The sequence below is a fragment of the Diabrotica virgifera genome, chromosome 1, assembly GCF_917563875.1.
Source record: "Diabrotica virgifera virgifera chromosome 1, PGI_DIABVI_V3a".
Taxonomy (NCBI): Eukaryota; Metazoa; Arthropoda; class Insecta; order Coleoptera; family Chrysomelidae; genus Diabrotica; species Diabrotica virgifera.
Genome location: NC_065443.1, coordinates 31,013,120 through 31,034,343, shown reverse-complemented (window position 1 = coordinate 31,034,343; position 21,224 = coordinate 31,013,120). Strand labels below are relative to the sequence as shown.

The 21,224-nt window shown below is 33.3% G+C and overlaps 1 protein-coding gene across 5 annotated transcripts in view; it reads right to left on the bottom strand.

Annotated features, from left to right (window-relative positions):
- The window catches only part of LOC114328206 (rho guanine nucleotide exchange factor 11), a 767,005-nt gene that overhangs the window by 157,546 nt on the left and 588,235 nt on the right, over positions 1–21,224 (bottom strand). For all 5 annotated transcript variants that reach the window (XM_028276988.2, XM_028276990.2, XM_028276989.2 and 2 more), the window contains 2 exons: positions 11,224–11,311; positions 2,392–2,450 (listed from right to left, as the gene is read on the bottom strand). In XM_028276988.2, the coding sequence (XP_028132789.2) occupies positions 2,392–2,450; positions 11,224–11,311 (147 nt within the window). The remainder of the gene's footprint in view (positions 1–2,391; positions 2,451–11,223; positions 11,312–21,224) is intronic.

Genomic DNA, 21,224 nt, shown 5'->3' with positions numbered 1-21,224 from the left:
TTTTTGTTGTTATTTTTGTTTTTATTTAAAATAGAGTGATGTTAACTTGGTATTGAGTTTAGATCAGCCTCACATTTTGTTATTATTCTTGGCTTTCATAAATACAACCTCTATTCCAGTGTCTAATGTTATTGTTCTTATTTTGCTATTTTTTTCGCATGCTCATCTTTCTCTATTTTGGTTTGCTCGTTCTGCACTAGCGACATTTATATTCAGTAGTTTCTCCAACATTGTCTATCCATCGGATCAGACCATCTAGTTGTTGATAGCCCTCTGCCCACATCTCCCTCTGGACTTCTCTGTGCCATTACATCACCATATTTTCGGTACGTGTGATATGACCAAAATCGTTAATAAACTTGTAAATATGAAACTAGAACGCCGTAGGTTGTTAAGCTCCCGAGGAACTAATGAGATGTTTATCCTTCAGACTATCCCAAAGTATTCTAAAGTGCTCTTCCCTAACATCATATCTCAAACGCGTCAATTCTTCTCTTATGCTGGTTGAATTAATGGGAAAACAAGGTTTCGTACGAGATTAAGTAGTATTTTTTATTATATTCTTGTTTTTCCATTTTTAGTGAGGTTAGACATAGCTGTTCTGCCTATCTGAATACGTCATCCAATTTTCTGTTCACAATTCCCTTAGTTATTGACGTCATCAACCGACAGATAAATAAGCTTATCGACCACTTCATACCCGGCACTGTTTTGAGTGAATATGCTGTTTCGTTGTTGACAATGTCGCTAATATTTATCTTTGTCTTGATTATACCAATTTTAAACTATGTTCATAACATACTCTGTTTTTATTTATTATACATTTTTTCATTTATTTTAATGCCCTCTACTTCTTAAAATATTGCAATACTTCTTCTCACTCATCTAAAACCAGACCTACTATTAGGACAGTGAGTCTTATTTTACACCGTGAGGCTTAGATGTTTTCGTTGTTTCGTTATGCTCATGAAAACTTTGAATTAGTTTGACCAAATACTTCAGGATACCATACCCATGTTAATAAGACGTGGCTAGAGTAGATATCATTGGACGTTATTATCCGTTTTCCTAATCTACCAAACAGATGGGGTATTGTATTCTATTGCCTTTTCGATTAGTTGTATATTTAGAATTTGTGTTTCGAGTTCTCTTTCCCTTTAAAAAACTATTTGTTCGGAAATTATCTATTGAGTGGTTATTTGATCTAATCTGTTGTGCACTATTTGTAAAAGATGATCTTGGTTGAGTTATCAATGTGATTAGTCTTTAATTGAAGCATTTTGTTTTGGAACCATCCTTATGCACCAGCAGAATTATTATCTAGTAACGGATCATTTCAGGTTTGTTCATGAGTTGGAATAAAATAATGCATGACTTTGAAGCTCATCTCTTCCACATTTTTCATCTACTTCCCTATATACAATCTTCCTCTTTCTGTCTAGCATTTCATTACTTTAAGATTATTAAGCATTTAGCAGTTATTTCTTTAGCCTTTCAACTATAAAACGTTAAAACGGCTATACAGCGTTTCACGTTAATAACGGAACGTTGTTTAGATAGGCCAATGTATTTCTTATGGACGATAGAAGCCTGCCGATGCCACGCCGTACTGATTAGAATGAATCGTATGTCAGCAGTCGAGTAGCCACCCATGACCGAGAGGTTTGGCAACACTGATCTCCATAAAAGCGCAATGTTACGTTCTTAACGTGAAACAAAGATTAGGACACTTTAAGATAAAATCATATTATAAAGGCTTGCAAACAAAGTTTCTTTTCAAAGTTTGAACTTGTTAATCAAGCAAGGGACACATGTGATAGAACACAATTATACTAATCAAGTAACATTGACATTTCTATTATCCAAGGAAGATATGGAGAAGAAACCACTGCGTATAAACAAATAGGTCGTACACAGACGAAGCTGAAGATGAAAATGATGATGATAATAATGATAAATTGGCAACATAATATGCTAAAACTTTTTTTATGATTAATACTCACACGTTTACCCATCATAAAATGGTTTCCCGCATTTTACCCATATAAAAAACTGCCATGAACCCACTTCAATGTCACCATGTTGCTATGATGCACAGTAGATACGGTTTATATTTAGAAATATATCATGGTTTTACATTATACTAGGAAAGATTTTTGTTCATAATTTAAAACTTACTAACTACAGAACATATATTATATCAAGTTTGCTTTTTAATTATCTGTAAACGTTCCAAATGAAATCACTCTTTATAAATAATTTATGGGTTCCAAGAAGCTAATAGTGGTTAGTCTGAAATTGATTTATTGAAGCAACTCACTCTCGGACTGTTTCTATCGACTAGTCCCTATATGGTTTTATTGGCAATTGAAAATAAATTGCAAAACTCACCTTGCAACCGTGGTGGTAGTGTTGTGCGAGGGATCACTGATGTTCCGTCTTTGTTTCCTCTGTAAATTTACAATAAAAAATTTATTCGTTTTAAAGAACTTATCGATTTAGCTATTTAGCAGGTATTTATAATTTTCTCACAATATAGTTAAATAAAATGTATCTGTTACCGGCCAAACCCGATTTCACTAGTTTGGCCTAGGCCAAACTAGCAGTGGCGGCTCGTGATTTTTACAATAGGGGAGGCTATACCTAAATACCTAACTGTAAAATATCTAGACAAATTTGCACTAGCAAAAAAATCCGCCAAAAAAATCTAATTTAAGGCCCCATTTTCTTGACCATTTTTTATTTACATTTTATAATATCATCATAATTCACAATTTCATAATATATCATTTTAAAAATAGTTAGTCTAATTGTAAAAGTGTATTACCAAAGTTTGTATCGTTTATTTGTTAACAATTCTATCTCTGTAAGTAGATATGCATATCAAAATAAATACAGATTAAGTTTTGCAGTCCATTCAGGTTGAAGGTTCACATTTTTTAAGATACTCAACTGAATTTTTTTAATTCTAAAAGCGGCCTACTGCGAATCCAAAAACACGGTAAATTACCGATATTTTGCTTTGCATTACAGATATCGGAAAAACTTATTTGAATAAGTTGTTCCATATATTATTCTAATTCAACATACCAAATTTCATCACAAAATTCGCACTTTTAGTTTTTTCTTATTTGTAGTAAGGATCCTCAAATCCCAGAGGAGGCTGCTGGCCGATTAGCCGCCCTTGCCCAATCTTCGGGCAGCGTGTGCGTTAAGCGATAATGCAGCTCTAAGGAGACCGCGTCTCCTTAAACTACCATGCTTAAACTGTGCTTAAACGCTGCTGGGCTGCGCGGAGCAATAGCAAGTGAGATTTTCCGGCCAGCAGCCTCCTCTGCGATTTTAGGATCCTGACTACAAATAATGAAAAAACTAAAAGTGCGAATTTTGTAATGAAATTTGGTATGTGGGGTTAGAAAATTATTTGGAATAACTTGCTCAAATAACTTTTTCCGATATCTCTAACGCGAAGCAAAATAGCAAAGTAAACAAAACAGTGGAGCACGTGTAAAAAATTTATGGGGAGGCTAAGCCTCCCTTGCCTCCTCTGACCAGCCGCCACTGCAAACTAGTTGATCCTGATAAATACGCACACTCCAGGATAAACTAGTACGGCTTTACTATAAACTTTATAGTATACCTCCAAAGGCAAAATACATAGATAAACTGAATAAATTATGTACTCTGTAATTGGAAAAATAATCATATTGATTAAAACGATAATGATTCGTCGTTAAAATTAATGGACAATTGATAGTACAAACAATAATTATATTATAAGAAATAATAAATGTTTTTAAGCAATAATTTATACCTCAATTATAAAAATTATTATTTATTATGGAGTACTTTGGTGACATCTAGAATTTCGCAGCGCATTATTGCCTTCTTCCACTTGCATCTGTTTGTGAAACAGTTTTTGTTGCAAATGCATTTAACAAAACCTTGCCCTGGTCCATCTGAATCTCTCGTAGCTGCAACCCTAACCGATATTTTAGAGCCTTGATTTATATCTGGTTATATCTGCTGAAACGTAATATTTTATTAGGTAAAACTGTAATATCATTAAAACCAAACTCTGGTCAATCCCATATAAACATAACATTTAACTTTTCCACAACACGTCGCCATAAGACAACAGTTTCCGAACCTCAGATTAGAGACATTATTACCCCAAAAAGTTAGATAAGTTATTAAGTAAGAAAAAATAAAACCCGCAATATACTTTCTGAAGTACTCCATGTTTGATGCCATCTATGTAAAAACGTTCGTCATTTGTCTGAAGAATAACTCCAATGATGATTCTGAGATCATCTTTGCTATGTCAACATCTGGAATCGGTATACGCTCTGAGCTTCGCTGGTGTCGCTACTAGCGGATTACTAATGCAACTTTCGCCGGTAATTTTTAAATTTATTATTTAATTGTTATCGCTTAATATTTACAACGCAAAAAAGTAATTAAATTGTAATCGATTTTTTTAAGATTTTGCTAATCATTTAAACGTTCTATTAATGAAATATTAATTTCTTACTTCGGATACTTTCACAATTATCGTGTAGATGGCGCTTAGATTAATTTATAATTACATATTACGATATATTAAAAACTTTTAAAAACTATTAAAAACTATATATTAAAAAGTCAGTACTTAAAACGTAAGTATATTTAAGGTAAAAATATACACCACAGCTTTGACCAACTAACATTTTTTCTATTAATGTTTTTAATTTCAATGTTTTAAATGAATCACTTTGACATTTATGTCAAATTTCCACCGAACGTTCACTGATTTGTCACTACTGGCGATCGCGAAATTTTAAATATCTCCTCTACCTACGAGCTCACAGCGTATAGTCAAATTATCTCCAATGTTGGCTGGTGGATGAGACTTGTCAGAAGTTGCTTTAATTTTTCTGCCTGTTTTGTCACTATTAGCTGCTGCACTTCTTCTAGCTTTTTGAATGTCATGTAAAGACACTTTTTCTTGGTTACTAACTTCTTCACCGTTATCATCACTATTTTCTTTTAGCTTGACATTGGAATTATCCTGTATTACATTCCTGAAGTCATCTTTATCCTGAATTTCATTTTTGATTTTTAGCGACAAAGAGAAAGTCAAAAGTCTTATTTTGGGTTCTATTCCAAATAATGCCTTGTATGGCGATTTTTAATCCCTGAATGGTAGGCGTGGTTTTTCGTGAAATGGACATATCTCAAGCCTTCTCTCCATTTCGTTGAATCGCTGTCATTCATCCAAGAAGTTATCATATTCTCAATATATTAAGTGGCACGTTCAACGGAGCCCTGGTTTTGATTGTGCCTAGGCTTTCCTTGCACAATTTTGAGTTTCTGACCAGGGAATGGCAAACTCACTTATAACATTGACAAATTTGCTACCGTTGTGAGATTGAAGAATGCACGATGCACAAAATTTTGTTGGCACCAAACATGGAATATGTACATCAGAAACTATATTGTGGGTTTTATTTTCTCTTACTTTTTATTATTATTGTGTATTATTATTTATCTAACTTTTTGGGGTATTAATGTCTCAATAGGTTTTTAATTTTTTTTTCAAATCAGAATTCGACACTTGCTATCAAACTTTTTTAGAGGTAGCAGATGTAAACCAATGCAAATGGTCTGAAATATCGATAAGGGTTGCAGCTTGTAGCTACGAGAGATTGGATCAGGACAAATTCATTTCGCGAAATAATCGCTTTTTTCTTGTGAAACCTTGTGGCTCACCCATTTTCTTACGCCCCGCTCAAATCGTCATATTTTTGAAATATACACTGTTTTGCATGTACTTAACTTACCTTATCTTAATCTGACGATTTCGAGTTTTTCTAAGGATAGATTTTTTTTCGGTCCCCCCTTAACGAACTCCCCTGCATTAAGAGCCAATATATGGGAGGTAGAGGTACATTTACAGGGTACAAGGTTTCTCCCCATATGATAATCTGACGCGCTCGAGTATCTGCAAAAATCCCCGCTTGGGCTCCCCTACCATTTGTAATACTATACGATAATGTTTATACTAGACCGTACTAGTTTATCCTGGAGTGTGCGTATTTATATCAGGATCAACTAGTTTGGCCTAGGACTATCAATTAGTCTATCCCATCGGGCTTAGGACAAACTAGTTTAGTATGCAAACTAATTTATCCTATCGCATATATGACAAACTAGTTTAGCCTAGGCTAAACTAGTTTGTCCTGAAATCGGGTTTGGTCGGTAACATATTCATTTAGTCCAGAAAGCCACTGCGTATCCGCTAGGATTCGGATTTTTTGCACAATCTTACTCAAAAATGACTCCTTTTAACAAATTTGCATGTTGCCAGGTCCAAAATTAGGTCAAAAATGTTTTAAACGTTTCTTTTTTCCTACAATTATTTTTTTTACATCGTACAAATTTTTTTTGGGTTTTTTTTTGGATCATTCCAAACAGAAAAGGTCTTTAGTGACTTTCCTCTAAAGTTGATAGTTTTTGACATATAAGCCATTAAAAATTTAAAAACTGCGAAATCGGCCACTTTTAACCTTCAAAAACAATGTGAAAAACTGAAAATTTCAATGTTGCCAAGGTAGGCAGATATTCTTTCAACATCGATTTATGAGATCCCGAAGAGTTTTTGCAATACAATATCGAAACCCCTTTGTTTTTTAATTGCTAATCAAGCGGGCGCGACTCATTGTATATGTAATATGCGTAAATATATGTGTGGCAAATATTCTTATTCAATTTTTTTTCACCATCTTTTTGAAAACGTTTCCTTTTAACAAATTTGCATGTTTCCAGGATCAAAAGGCAGTCAAAAATTTTATCTACTCTATGTCATATTATGTATAAGTTTTTAGTTTGTGAAAACTGTCATTATAGATAGCAGTGCGTGAAGTAACAATGTATTTTAAATGGGACTTACTTTTTCGCACTGTTTTTGATACACTTTTATATAATCAAATATCCTTAAATTTCGCGTTGTCATGGTGATGACATAATGCCACAATTACGACAAAAGTTTTGACAGTTTTGTGGTTTGAAAGAAGTTGGAATTTTTAAATGTCAAAGTTCTAAAAATTGTAAAATAGAAATGAATTCCAGTGACGAAGAGTTACAGTTTTTTATTTGTTTATGGTAGAGTAGATAAAATATTGTATGAAACTGTGCGTGAAGTACTTTTTGCGAACTTACGCGATGTATAGCACTCGCACCGCTGTCGCTTGTGCTCTAAATATCGCGTGCGTTTGCAAAAAGCATACTTCACGAACTGTTTCATAAATAACTATTTTAAACGTTTTTTTTTTGTTTTTTCCTAAAACTATTTCTTTTTGCATCGGACAAATTTTTTTTAGGTTTTTTGGATCATTCCAAATAGAAAAAATCTTAGTGACTTTTCTCTAAATGTGATCGTTTTCGAGATATAAGCGATTGAAACTTAAAAATTTAAAAATTGGCCATTTTTAACCCTCAAAAACTATGTTGTTCTGAAACTATTCCTTGTGGCATTTTTATAATTAACTATTTAGATGGGAAATAAGCCACAATTAAATTGAAAAAAATAATTTTATTAACGTTTCGACGTCCGAATCGGGTGTCGTTGTCAAAATACAAAATACTACTAAATTAAACAAAAATGTTGTTGTTTAGTAAAAAATTCTTCTAATAATTTATTTAATCTGAATTGCCGATATAAATAAGTCAGATTAAATAAATTATTAGAAGAATTTTTTACTAAGCAACAACACTTTTGTTTAATTTAGTAGTATTTTGTATTTTGACAACGACACCCGATTCGGACGTCGAAACGTTAATAAAATTATTTTTTTTTTAATTTAATTGTGGTTTATTTCCTATCTAAATAGTTAATCTCAAAAACTATGTGAAAAACCGAAAATTTCAATGCTACCAAGGTACGTAGATATTCTATGAATATCGATTGATGAAATCCTGAAGAGTTTTTTGCAATACAATATCAAAAACACCTTTGTTTTTTAATTGCTAATCAAGCGGGCGCGACACTATTTTCAACCGTTGCATGTATACGTAATCGGTAAATATTTTAAGTTAAAAAAATTCTTTAAAAAATTTGTTTACCCATTTTTGACCCTGGCAACATGCAAATTTGTTAATAGGGAACCTTTTCAAGCAAGATGGCGGAAAAAAATTGAATCAGAATATTTTTCCACACATATAATCTACGCATATTACACAATGTTGCGGCCGCAAATAGTGTAGCGGCCGCTTGATTAACAATTAAAAAACAAAGGGGTTTTTGATATTGTATTGCAAAAAACTCTTCGGGATTTCATCAATCGATGTTTAAAGACTATTTACCTACGCTGGCAACATTGAAAATTTTTCACATAGTTTTTGAGTGTTAAAAATGGCTGATTTCGCAATTTTTAAATTTTTAATCGTTTATATGTCGAAAACTATCAACTTTAGAGAAGTCACTAAAGACCTTTTCTGTTTAGAATGATCTTTGCTCGATGCAAAAAAATCATTTTAGGAAAAAAACAAAAAAAAAATACGTTTAAAAAATTTTTGACCCACTTTTGGACCTGGCAACATGCAAATTTGTTAAAAGCTTTTTGAGTAAGATTGTGCAAAAAATCCGAATCAGAATATTTTTCCTATCGGATGCGCAGTGGCTTTCTGGACTAATTGATTTTACGTATTGCAGGGATTCTTTCACAATGATTAGAATATCTTCAAGGACTAGAACAGCTATAGAAGAACTTCGAAGAAAAGCTTGATGTTCAACAAAGACAGACAAATAATAAAAGTAAATAGAAATAAGTAAAAAATAGAAATATAAACCAAAATTAACTGTAGCAAAAAAATACGAAAGAAAAATACATAATATATAAAATATCCAAAACTAAAGATAAATGAGCTAAAGATTTTAATCAGAGACTATTATTCATTAATAACATTTAACCCATTCGCTGCAGTTAACGCGCCAGCGCGTGATGTGGTTACTTCAGTCAGGTGCCGTTCACGCGCCAGCGACTGATACGGTTACTTCAGTTACGTGCCGTTCAACAAAACGGCTCCTAGCCGAGTTCCATTCTCTTCGATCGGCAGCGAATGGGTTAACGCAGTGTACGAGCGTGTAGGGGACAGTCGAGGACATTAAGAACTAGAGAGGGATAAAGTTGTTTGCTTTGAGAGAGTTGACAGAGAAATACAACGAGAAGAAAACATTTGGTATTTATAGATCTTGAGAAGGCGTACGACACCGTTCCTAGACAAGAGCTATGGAGATGTATGAGAGAGAAAGTACGTAATAGACAAGGGGAAAACTGCGGGTTCGTTGGGAAAAATATTCCCATGAGATTTTTTGCATAATTACATTTGTGAGACATCCCAGAATAAGGTTCAAGAAGTCGCCTACGTGAAAAGTGGGCCAATTTTAATCAAATTGCAAAAATCAATATTTTTGGCCCGGACAATTTTTTGTAGGTTTTTTGGACCATTCTGGATAAAAAAGGTCTCTTATAATTTTTCTCTAAGTTGATCGTTTTCGAGTTATAAGCAATTTAAAATTGAAAAAAACGAAAAATGGCGATTCTTAAGGCTTAAGAACTCGGTTAAAAGTTATTATTATGCAAGTCAGAAAGTGACTACAGTACAACCTGCCATATCCGGACCTGTCATATCCGGACCTCCCCATATCCGGACCTCCCCATATCCGGACGATTCTGCGCCGTCCGGATCTACCGAAATCTACCGAGAAAGGCAGCCCTGCTGTTGGACAACGCACTAAAAGAAGAACTAAAAGATGGCGAAATAATGTATTATAGAATTTATAAAACGTGTCTATCGACGAAAGTTATTGACGGCGTTGATTACTGGAATGTATGAAGGAGAAAACCTTTCAGAGACTGTAAAGTAGTGGTCTTGATGTCCGGATCGGTCTGTCGCCACATTGATCCGGATATGGCAGGTTTGACTGTAAATCAAAATTTAATGCCCCCCCCTACAAGATCCCGAAGAAATTTTTGTTATTATTTTATTACTAAGCTGTTATTTAGAAGTAATAATATTGAGCGCCATGCACGTTGCAGGCGGCCGTAAATGTGAGTGCAAGTAAGATGCACAATTGGACTGCCGGAGTGGCATCTCTCTCGCACTCAGCATTTACGGCCGGCTACCACGTGCATGGCGCTCAATATTATTACTTAAAAATAACAGCTTAGTAATAAAATAATGACAAAAATTTCTTCGGGATCTTGTAGGGGGGACATTAAACTTTGATTTAGTCACTTTCTGATTTTCATAATAATAACTTTTAACCGAGTTATTAAGCCTTGAAAATCGCCATTTTTCGTTTTTTTTTCAATTTTAAATTGCTTATAACTCGAAAACGATCAACTTTAGGGAAAAATTATAAGAGACCTTTTTTATCCAGAATAGTCCAAAAAACCTACAAAAAAATTGTCCGGGCCAAAAATATTGATTTTTGCAATTTGATTAAAAAAAATTGTTAAAAAAAATTTGGCCCACTTTTCACGTGGGCGACTTCTTGAACCTTATTCTGGGATGTCTCACGAATATAATTATGCAAAAAAATCTCATGGAATTATTTTTCCCAACGAACCCGCCGTTTTCGCGTTGTCTATAAGGCTCGTGAAGGATATGTGTATGAGGGAGCATACATCAAAGTAAGAACTTGTGTCGGATTAACCGAAAGTTTTCCAGTGACGCATGATGGTTCGTTTGCATCAAGGCTCTTCATCAAGTACAGTTGAGTCCGGGAATCTTTACCCGTGCGTCATGATTTAAAGCATACGAAATAAGTCGATGATAAAGTCGGAAATTGAAATTTACTAAACGCAACAGCAAGTCACTTACTGTCACTTGCTGTTGCGTTTAGTAAATTTCAATTTCCGACTTATCATCGACTTATTTCGTATGCTTTAAATGATGACGCGTGGGTAAAGATTGGCGGACTCAACTGTACCTCTGTTTAATCTTGTTCTGAATGTCCTGACAGCGAAGGTAAGGGAGGGAGCTCCTTGGTCAATGCTCTTTGCTGAGATCATGTTACTACAGAACATCAAAGAATTGTTGGAGAAGGGCTAATGAAAAGTGGCTAAAAGTTAGCTAGTCGAAAAGGAAGTACTCGTATATGTGGTTGGGAGGAGCAGGAATGGTTGGGGATAACGAATTGCTTTGAGAAAAAAGACATAAAACGTAATAAGTACTAACCTTTTCTGACTGTTCCTTTACACTTTCTGACCTATTGATATTGCTATTGTGTTTCCTATGGTTTCCCGCAGCTGGAAGAATGGTACTGCTGCAAAAAGAAAAACATATTATATTAGTAGTAGTAATGAGATATAATATAAAGTTATTTGTATATTTAAAACAACACCGTTCTTACTGCACTATAGGTATAGCTGAAAAAATAGCAGAAGATATTCGCATTTTTAGCTGTACTGCTAATCACATTTAAGTGAAATTAAAAAATATCGGGAGAAACCAAAAACATTGAATAACTTAACTTTTAGAAACAAATCAGAAACTGCAATGAACTGTTGAAGAATAAAAACAGTTGGATTAACCCTTAACCACTTACATGCGGTATGTCATACCTTGCCAAAAATATATTTTGTTGTAAAACGTGTTTAATAAAAGGTTTCCAGAGAACACCACCTGTGTACCTTCAAGTGGTGTGTAATTGTAAAAGCTGCCCACTGTTGCAGTTTTAATATGGTTTAGTCTTTGAGCTACGTTGACGTAAAGTTTTCTTGCGGTATGACGTACTGCATGTCAGGGTTTACGTTTCTATAGTTAAAAGTAGTCCAGTGTATTCTTTCGCTTTTAGTATGGCAGCAAGTTAATCCAGTTGTTCGACCTTCAAGTGAAAAGCACTATTTTATTATTTTTGAGTTACCAATACTAAAGTTTTTTGTAATTCAGTTTATAAACGTTTTGTAAGAACCTCCTTTTTTTAATATTATGCATGCGTTCATAGAAAGAAGACATACGTGAATGCAAGGACTGCAAAGAAATAGTTAGTGATACAGTAAGCCAACAACATAAATAAGCTGCTTGTTCTGGACATCGAAGTAAAAAAGCGAAACTAAACAAAAATATCGGAGAGGACCACAAAAAATCAAGTGGTGGCTGCTAAAAGATGAGAAAGAAGGTCTATTCATGAGAAGAATAGTAGAAAAAATATGTTGGAACATGGAAGGAAGCCCTAATACAATTTGGAGAAAAATGGCCAATAGCCTATTGAAATACTTGGGAAAACGTCAAGAAAAAAGTTTGAGGATAAAGAGACTTGGTGGTGGTCAAACGAAGTACAACGAAAAATAAAAGAGAAGAGAAAATTATATAAAAAGAGGCAAGAAACCAGATCCGACACAGATCTTCAAAACTATATGGTGGCGAAAAAGGAAGCGAAAGTAGCAGTAGCAAAAGCCAAAGCAGAAGCGTATTCCAACCTATACGATCAACTTGATACCAGGGAAGGCGCAACGAAGATATATAAAACAGCCAAACAGAGAGCAAAGAAAGCAAAAGATTTTAATCAGAGTAGATATTAGATGTATCCGAGATGAAAATAATAAAATACTAGTTCACGAAAGGGATGTCAAAAAAAGATGGAGAAAGTGCTTTGACAGCTTATTAAATGAAGAATTTGACACACAGTCTGTAGAGTCAACGGAGACAGTAGCAGCAATGATCACCAAAATAACAAACGAGGAAGTGGCTCAAGTGCTTCAAAAAATAAAGAAAGGAAAAGCGGTAGGACCAGATGATATTCCTGGGGAAGTATGGAGAGCATTGAGAGAGACAGGAACAAGGTGGCTAGCAGGTCTATTTAATAGATTTATGGAAGTTGGACAAATGCCAGAATGGAGAAGCAGTATACTGATACCTGTTTACAACAGCAAGGGAGATATACAACAATGTACAAACTGCTTAGCCACACCATGAAAATATGTATAGGAAAGAGTAATTGATAGATGGATACGTGAAGAGACCGAAATATCCGAGAATCAATTTGGCTTTATGCAGGGCAGATCAACAACAGATGCAATTTTCATTATAAGGCAGTTGATGGAAAAATACAGGAGTAAAGAAACAAACGCTCATATGGTATTCATTGATCTTGAGAAAGCATATGATAGAGTTCCTCGAGAGATTCTGTGGTGAATCAATAAGAAAGGAGTCCCTGGTGAATATGTAAAGATTGTGAGGGATACGTATGAGGGAGTGACGACTAGTGTTAGGACAGGTGTGGGAGAGACTGATAAATTTCATGTGAAAGTAGGATTGCACCAAGGCTCTGTGCTTAATCCGTATTTATTCTCATTAGTTTTGGACCAGATAACAGCGAAACTACAGGGTAACATTCCATGGTGCTTAATGCATGCTGATGATGTCGTGTTAGTAGGAAATAATGAAAGAGACTTAGAACAAAAACTGGAACAGTGGAGGCAAGCTCTGGAGGAAAAAGGTTTAAAACTTAGTAGGACAAAAACAGAGTATTTGGAATGTTTATTTAAAGATGGAGTTTCTACAAATAAAATGGTATCTTTGGATGGTGAACTGATTGTAAAAAGCAATAGTTTTAAGTACCTGGGATCGGTATTACAGAGTAATGGAGAAATAGATGGAGATGCATGCAGTAGAATTAGGGCTGGATGGATGAAGTGGAAAGAAGCGAGTGGTGTGTTGTGTGACAGAAAAATTCCAATGAAGCTGAAGGGAAAATTGTATAAAACAGCCATAAGACCGGCTATGATGTACGGAACTGAATGTTGGGTAGTGAAGAAGAAAGAGGAACAACGAATGCATGTGGCGGAAATGAGAATGATTAGATGGATGAGTGGAGTGACAAAGAAGGATACAATTAGAAATGAGTATATTAGGGGAAGTCTAGGTGTGGCATCAATTGATGCCAAAATGAGAGAGCATAGGTTAAGATGGTTTGGTCATGTTTAACGTCGAGACGTTAATCACCCAATACGAAGAATAGCTGAAGTGCAGATTCCTGGAAGGAGTAGGAGAGGAAGACCAAAGAAGACCTGGGGGAGACGATAAGGCAGGACATGTTGGTAAAGGGGATTGACATTGATATGACCCAAGATAGAATTGTGTGGAGAAATGCAATTAGGGAAGCCGACCCAGCATAGGGATAAGGCAAAGAGAATGATGATGATGATGCATACGTTCATAATTTTCTTAAAACAATAAAGGTTATTTTATCTGGAGCCGTATTTTATTATACAGCAGTATGAAGAATCATTCCGTAGTTGATGTAAAAAAACAAATACGGTGATATAAGACAAATCATATCAATTTCATATTGAAAACAAAGGAGAACTAGCAACGGTATGACATACCGCATGTCACGAGTCTACAGCTACGTCCTGAAACATCCACGTCAGCAGTTAATGGTTAAGATAAATTGAAACACCGCAAGGCATTATAAAGGGGGCACCTTTAGAGTGAAAATTAAATGAAATGAAATACTGAATGTTATGAATGCCTTTAATTTTTTTTTGTATTTTCGCATTTCTTTAGACTATCTACTGTACATGAAAATAATAATTTTTGGTTTTATGGAATAGTCAACCATTATATTTTATTCAAGTACAGTTAATCCGGAAAAGTTCAAATGTTTGTGCTTGTTGCCCATCAGTCTGTAACACTCTCTCGAATGGATGCAATAAAAACACAACATATATATCCGCCCTTTTCATCAGCAACAAACCGGAAGGCGGTGTAGTATGCAAGGTAACGTATATCAAAATGAACTATTTCTGAATCGACTTAAAGTAAGCAGTCTCATAAATAGCAGATACATGGTCTTGGAAAAACACTTAACGCACCTAGACTTCTCCAATGCCTTTTTCTTTTTAGATCTGCCTAAAATATCTCGAGCTAAGAAAACTTCATCGGGCCACATACCGGCACTTGAAACACAAATTATACAGGAAGAGTCAATACTTGGCAAAATAAATGTCTTTCATGCCGCAGGTTATTTTATAAACAAAATGAAAGTGAGTCAGTAAATTATTATATTATAATAATTGTTTAATGAAACCCTGATATACTGAGATACATTACTTAATTATCAAGCACTCATCAAAGTTGTTATAATTTTAAAATATGTATACATATTTTAGATTTGGCAATATTTGTTTTATGAGAAGATATACAGTGAGGACGTTTGAGTTGGAATAAATTCATTTTTACAGGTCGATTTTTATTTTTAAATTATAATTTTTTGGCATATATATCATACTAGTGACGTTATCCATCTGGGAGTGATGACGTAATGGATGATGATTTAAATGAGAATAGGAGTCGTATGATAACTCATTCGAAAGGTTATTCAATGCTTTTTTCACTAATATAGACATTAACTTAATTATTTATACAGGGTGCCCAAAAAATTTTTTTGAATTAAATTAATTGAGACAAAAAGAAAAATGTAATTAATTTATTTAATTCGGAATACATTTTACTGTTGTCCGAAAAGAGGAAAAATTGTATATTTGATAAATAAATACTGTTTTTCGCTTAAATTAAATATTAAAGCAGCCACCCACCTGCCGCTTAGCAGTTTGAACATTTAATTTAAGCGAAAAGCAATGTTTATTTTTCAAATTAACATTTTTTTCTGTTTTCTGACAGCAGTAAAATATATTTTGCATTAAATAAATTACATACATTCTTCTTTTTGTCTCAATTAATTTAATTAAAAAAAAAATTAGGCACCCTGTATAGATAATTATGTTAATGTTTATATTAGTGAATACAAAATTGAATAAGCTTTCGAATGAGCTATCACACGACCCCTGTTCTCATTTAAAAAAAAGTATCGATGAAGCCATCACGCCCAGATGGATGACGTCACTAGTATGATATATATTTATGCCAAGAAATTATGAGTTAAAAATAAAAATCGATCTATTTCGGCATTTACCTCCAGAGTCGCCTATTCTCGAGAAAATGAATTTACTCCAACTAAAATGTCCTCACTGTATGTAGTTAAGTTATATTTAAATTATTATTTAATATTAGATATTGTTGGCACATTCACCAGAAGAACTCGAACAAATTATGAATAGGCTGGGTACGGTGAGTACGGAATACAGATTGAAAATAAATATACATAAAACAAAAGTTATGATCATCGACAGAATTAGAAACAACCAAACAAAAATACGAATATGGCAGGTTACGAAGTAGTCAGGCAATTTTATTTAACTACTTAGGCTCCGTCATCACTAATAGTGGATGATGCGAAGACGAGATCCGTCGACGCATCACAATGGCCAGATCGGCAACAGTCAAACTCACAAAAATATGGACGAATACTGAAATTACATAAAACACAAAATTACGACTTGCTCGAGCATTAATATTTCCTGCGCTTAGCCACCTGCGCTTCAGAAACATGGACCATCAAAAAAAGCCGATTCAACGCCTAAAATGGCATTTTAAATTAGAAGACCCTTAACCACTCAAATTTATAAAAATCGTTCTAGCGGTTTCCGAGAAATTACCGTGTTTCCATATTTTCTCGCTACCCTGTATATTTGACTGTTCATTGTATAATTGGTTACATTGTTTAACTTGCTGATTTTGTTATGGAAATCCAAGGAACACATCGTCATTACTTATTCATCAAACGTCACTGGCTATCAAACAGTAAAGCAGTTTATAAATAGGACCTTGCTTAATGAATATATTTATCCAAAAATGCAATCAGAAATTAAAAGCATGGGACAGAACTATGTATGTACATAATATACTAAAAGTAGAAAGCAATGTAGCCTGACGGTTAAAATCGAAAGTATGATGTTATCACATATAAACAGTAATGTAATAAGTTATTCTTTCAGGAAAAAAGTTTTGAGATTTGAATGTATGTATATGATTACCTCTGTTAATGTGATTTCGGTATTTTGTTATTATACATTCACCGGCACAAAATTCCGCCACTAAAAATTTTTATAACATTATTATTTGTACTACGATTGTCAAGATTCTTGCAATCATTGATATGACAGATCAGTTTGTAGGTACATGTATTGATATCGTTTGTTATTATTCCGGTAACAAAAAAAATTTGCTTAGATGGCATTATACGGGGTTGAATGGAAGCGTTGTATTTTCTCCTAACTTTAAAAAATTCTGTGGAAAAATTGAAGAGGTGATTTTGTTTTACAGTCCTTTCCAATTATCCCGGAGGCATTACTAAGATTTTGTTTTTGGAATTATCCGAATATCTCTTTTCTTGTAAGAGCTGCACAATTTTTTGTACCTAAATAAAAACACTGATTGACTCATAAACATAAATATCTTAAATAGAGGTTGGATTAATAAGATTAAAATGGCCCGCACGCAGCCCAGATCTCAATCCTATCGAGCATTTATGGGATGAATTGAAAATAGCTATTTGCCGTCATCCGTTTCCTCCGGAAAATTTGGTACAGTTACAGTTACCTCTGGTAGAGGAATATCGGGCTATTTCCCAGGCAATAATAACACATTTATTCGATGCCAAACAGATTGCGAGCAGTCGTTGCTGCGAGAGGTGAACATACCCGCTATTGAATTGTTTTGTTTTGTTGTTAATTTTGTTTTGTGTTGTTAATTTTAGTGCGTTTGATATTCTTAATTAAATAATCCTTCAAGACAGTGTTTTTATTTACAGCTTGTACAAGAAAATAGATATTCGGATAATTCAGGAAACAAAATGTTAGGGATGCATTCGAGATAATACGAAAGGAGTATGAAACAAAATCATCCCGTCAATTTTTCCACAGAATTTTTTAAAGTTAGAAGAAAATACAATGTTTCCATTCACCCCCTTATAATGCTAAGCAAAAAAATTTTGCACCAGAATAATGATGAACGATATCAATACATGTACCTACAAACTCATGCAAGAATATTGAAAATCGGAGTACAAATAGTAAAGTTGTTATAAATTGTCAAACTTAATAAAACATTTTTAATAGCGGAATTTTGTGCCGGTGCGGTGAGTGTATTTTCCCTAAAATACATTTCAACCAAACATTTTGTAAAGCCTATATGCCACCAAGAAATAGAGATTTAGATCAAAGAATAAGAGAACCGGAAAATCGAGTAAAGTAAAAGTATTCCTTTAGGGACTAGTTTAAAAGATTTCTTTTCATTAATTCTTATAGAGAAAAAAACGGTGTCAATAGAATTCAGAACTTCAGAAAAATGTATTGCTCCTCCATTGACATTCTAAACTCAAGATATTTATGTGTGGCAAATAAAAAAAAAGTTTCTTTTTCCCATAAATCTTGACACAGTCCGGAAGATTTCGATGCGTCTAATCGGCTTAGATAAAGCATTTCGGTTGATTTGCATAGCTTATAAATAATTTTTAAACTTATAAATAAATTATTAATTAATAAATAAGAAATTTTAAATATTTGTTTTAATATTTTTTAAACATGATAATGATAAATTATCATTGATAATAAATAGGCATCATTAAGTAGTTGGAAGGATAGCAAAAATTTAGAATCGTAATATTTATGAAAATGTAGTTTATAAAAATAAACAAATAACTAAATAAAATTGTAGATACATGGATATTTGTTAAATTCAAGATAATTCTTATCTAAAGAGAAGGGCACAATTATTGTGTATTAGGTACATGCAATACTTGTATGTCTGATGACGTACACTGCTTAGTTTGATTATATTTAATCGTATGGATCTTCTTTCTCCCTACACTTTGACCTAGTGAGCACTTTTTGTGTCTACCTACACTATTCTTAGGCCACAAATATATAGGACAATTTACGTTGTACAAATAGTATATTAAAGTATAAGTGGATATTGAGGTGTTTAAAACACGCGCGATTTTTCGAAATAGAGCAAGTGTTTTAAAGATCAGTAGTTATTCACGAACACTTAACGCTATTTTTTTTATTGTTACACTTTGAAATCATGTATTATTACTACAAAGAAAATGAAATAAAAGCTTCTAATGTAAAATGGTTGAATTTGTGATGTATAGTCGGTTCGCTAAACTCAGACACAACTGGCTAGTGATTTTACTAAGTAATTTTGCCAATTTGGTAAAATTGACAAAAAAATAATTACTAAATAGTTAATAATTACTAAATATGTAGTTAGTAATTTTGCGAATTTTGGTAAAATTTTCCAAAAACAAAAAAATTACCTACTAAAATCACTAGCCAGTTGTGTCTTGAGTTTAGCGAACCGACTCTACATCAGTATACCTTTCGTTGTTATGAAAATGAGATTAATTTGCAATCTGTCATATAAGATTAATAATTGCTATTACTGGTTGTATATTGCTTAAAAATGAGTTCTAACATTGATTACTTAAAAAGCAAAATCGCGGTTAATACAGCAAAAATCGGAACACGCTTATAAAAAAGAATACAAGTTTATTAAATGAATGGAAGAGCAAAAAAAAGATCCAGATGAACGAGTTGTATATGAAGTATAAGAATATTTCAAACAATAGGAACTGTACTTTTCACATTCATTTAAAAGATTAAGATTTTCAAATATTTGAAGAGAGCTTTTGAAACATTTGTTAGTAATATTTTATTCACATTTTATTTATTTGACGTTACTAGATATGTACCTACTCCTGTCAGGTCAGATAAATATTTAAAACTGTTGATATTGCCATGGTAACTTTAAAATACGCGCGTTTTTGAATTTTGAATTTGCTGAGGCGCACTTTAAATAAGCAAAATGGGGTACCAATAAAAAATATATTAAAATACATATTATAATATATAGCCTCCGTTAAACTAATACTGATTGTCTTTGTTAAAAATATTATAAAGGTACTGTAAAAATTATATTACTATTTTCACAGTACCCATATAAATTCAATTCGGTCAATACAAAACTCTTGTTACGCTAGTACTTACTATCCGACAAGTGAGTGCTGGCGGGCTGCGCGTAGAACAAATTGAAAAGTGGAAGGGATTGCTTATTTCTATGGCTGTCGGCTAGGAGTTCACATCGTAGTGAATAATATCTACTAACGTAATTTTCAGATCTCAACTAAATTTTTGATACGGCAACCACGCATTTGTGTCACCCGCGATTAAGGTCACCCGCCAGCTCTCGCTTGTCGGATTGTACATAACTTCAAGACGGTAGAATAATATCGCACTTCCGCTCAAATAGTGTCACAACTCAAAAAAAAAATAAAAACTGTTTTATTGTACCAGCAGTTTAATAAAACTACAAAATCTTATCTCATAAAGTGTTACGTTTATAGTTCAAGTATTTGTCGTTAGACGACACTAGCGTCATTATATGATTAATCAAAATCAACGATGCACCGAACATAAACAGTGTCACATATCGACTTGTGCAAGGCATTTGTCCATCTAAGATGTGTATAAAGCGTCGTTTCTCTAGTTAAGACAGTATATGCGAGTACTTTATTCAAAACAATCTACTTATTTATCTTTCTTTTTGCAGTATTTTTTGTTTGTTGTTACTTAAAGTTACATCATTAAAAAGTATGAGTATATTAACCAGATAATAACAATGATATTACATTTATCTGTACTGCAAGAGCTACTTTTGATAAATCTAACGTGCTATGTACTAAGAGTATAAGTCATAAAAAAGATTTTTCGGGATTCTTCTATATTTTGAATTATATAATTAATAAGGTATTACCAAAGTAGAAAGTAAAATAGTTAATTACTAATTTATTAATCATATTTTGTCACCATTCTCATATTTAATTGTAATAGTTATTTCATCAGTGGTAAAAAAGACTTTGAAAAGTCCTAATAAAAAATTTTCATGTTTGACTTATACTCTTAATACATAAACTCTAGAAATAATATTTCGTAAATTTTTCGTTATTTTATCTGTATAGTGTCATAACTCAAAAAAAATATTTTTCTTTTATTATTTTTAATAGAATGAATACACTATTTTGTTTCAAAACCTTTGTAACTGACTAAAATAGTTATTATACTAATTTTAACGGTTTTTGAATTAAACCTGGAAAAGTTCTAGCACAAATTTTAAACGTCGTTTTCTCGATACTTTGCTTTTTTGACTTATGACACTGTTTGAGCGGAGGTGCGATATGCAGATTTAATAATCAGTTAGCAGCGTTAAGGGTCCTGGAATCGCCGAGAGTTGGCTAGTTCTGGACTTAAAAAGTGCCGTTGGTGAACTACCGT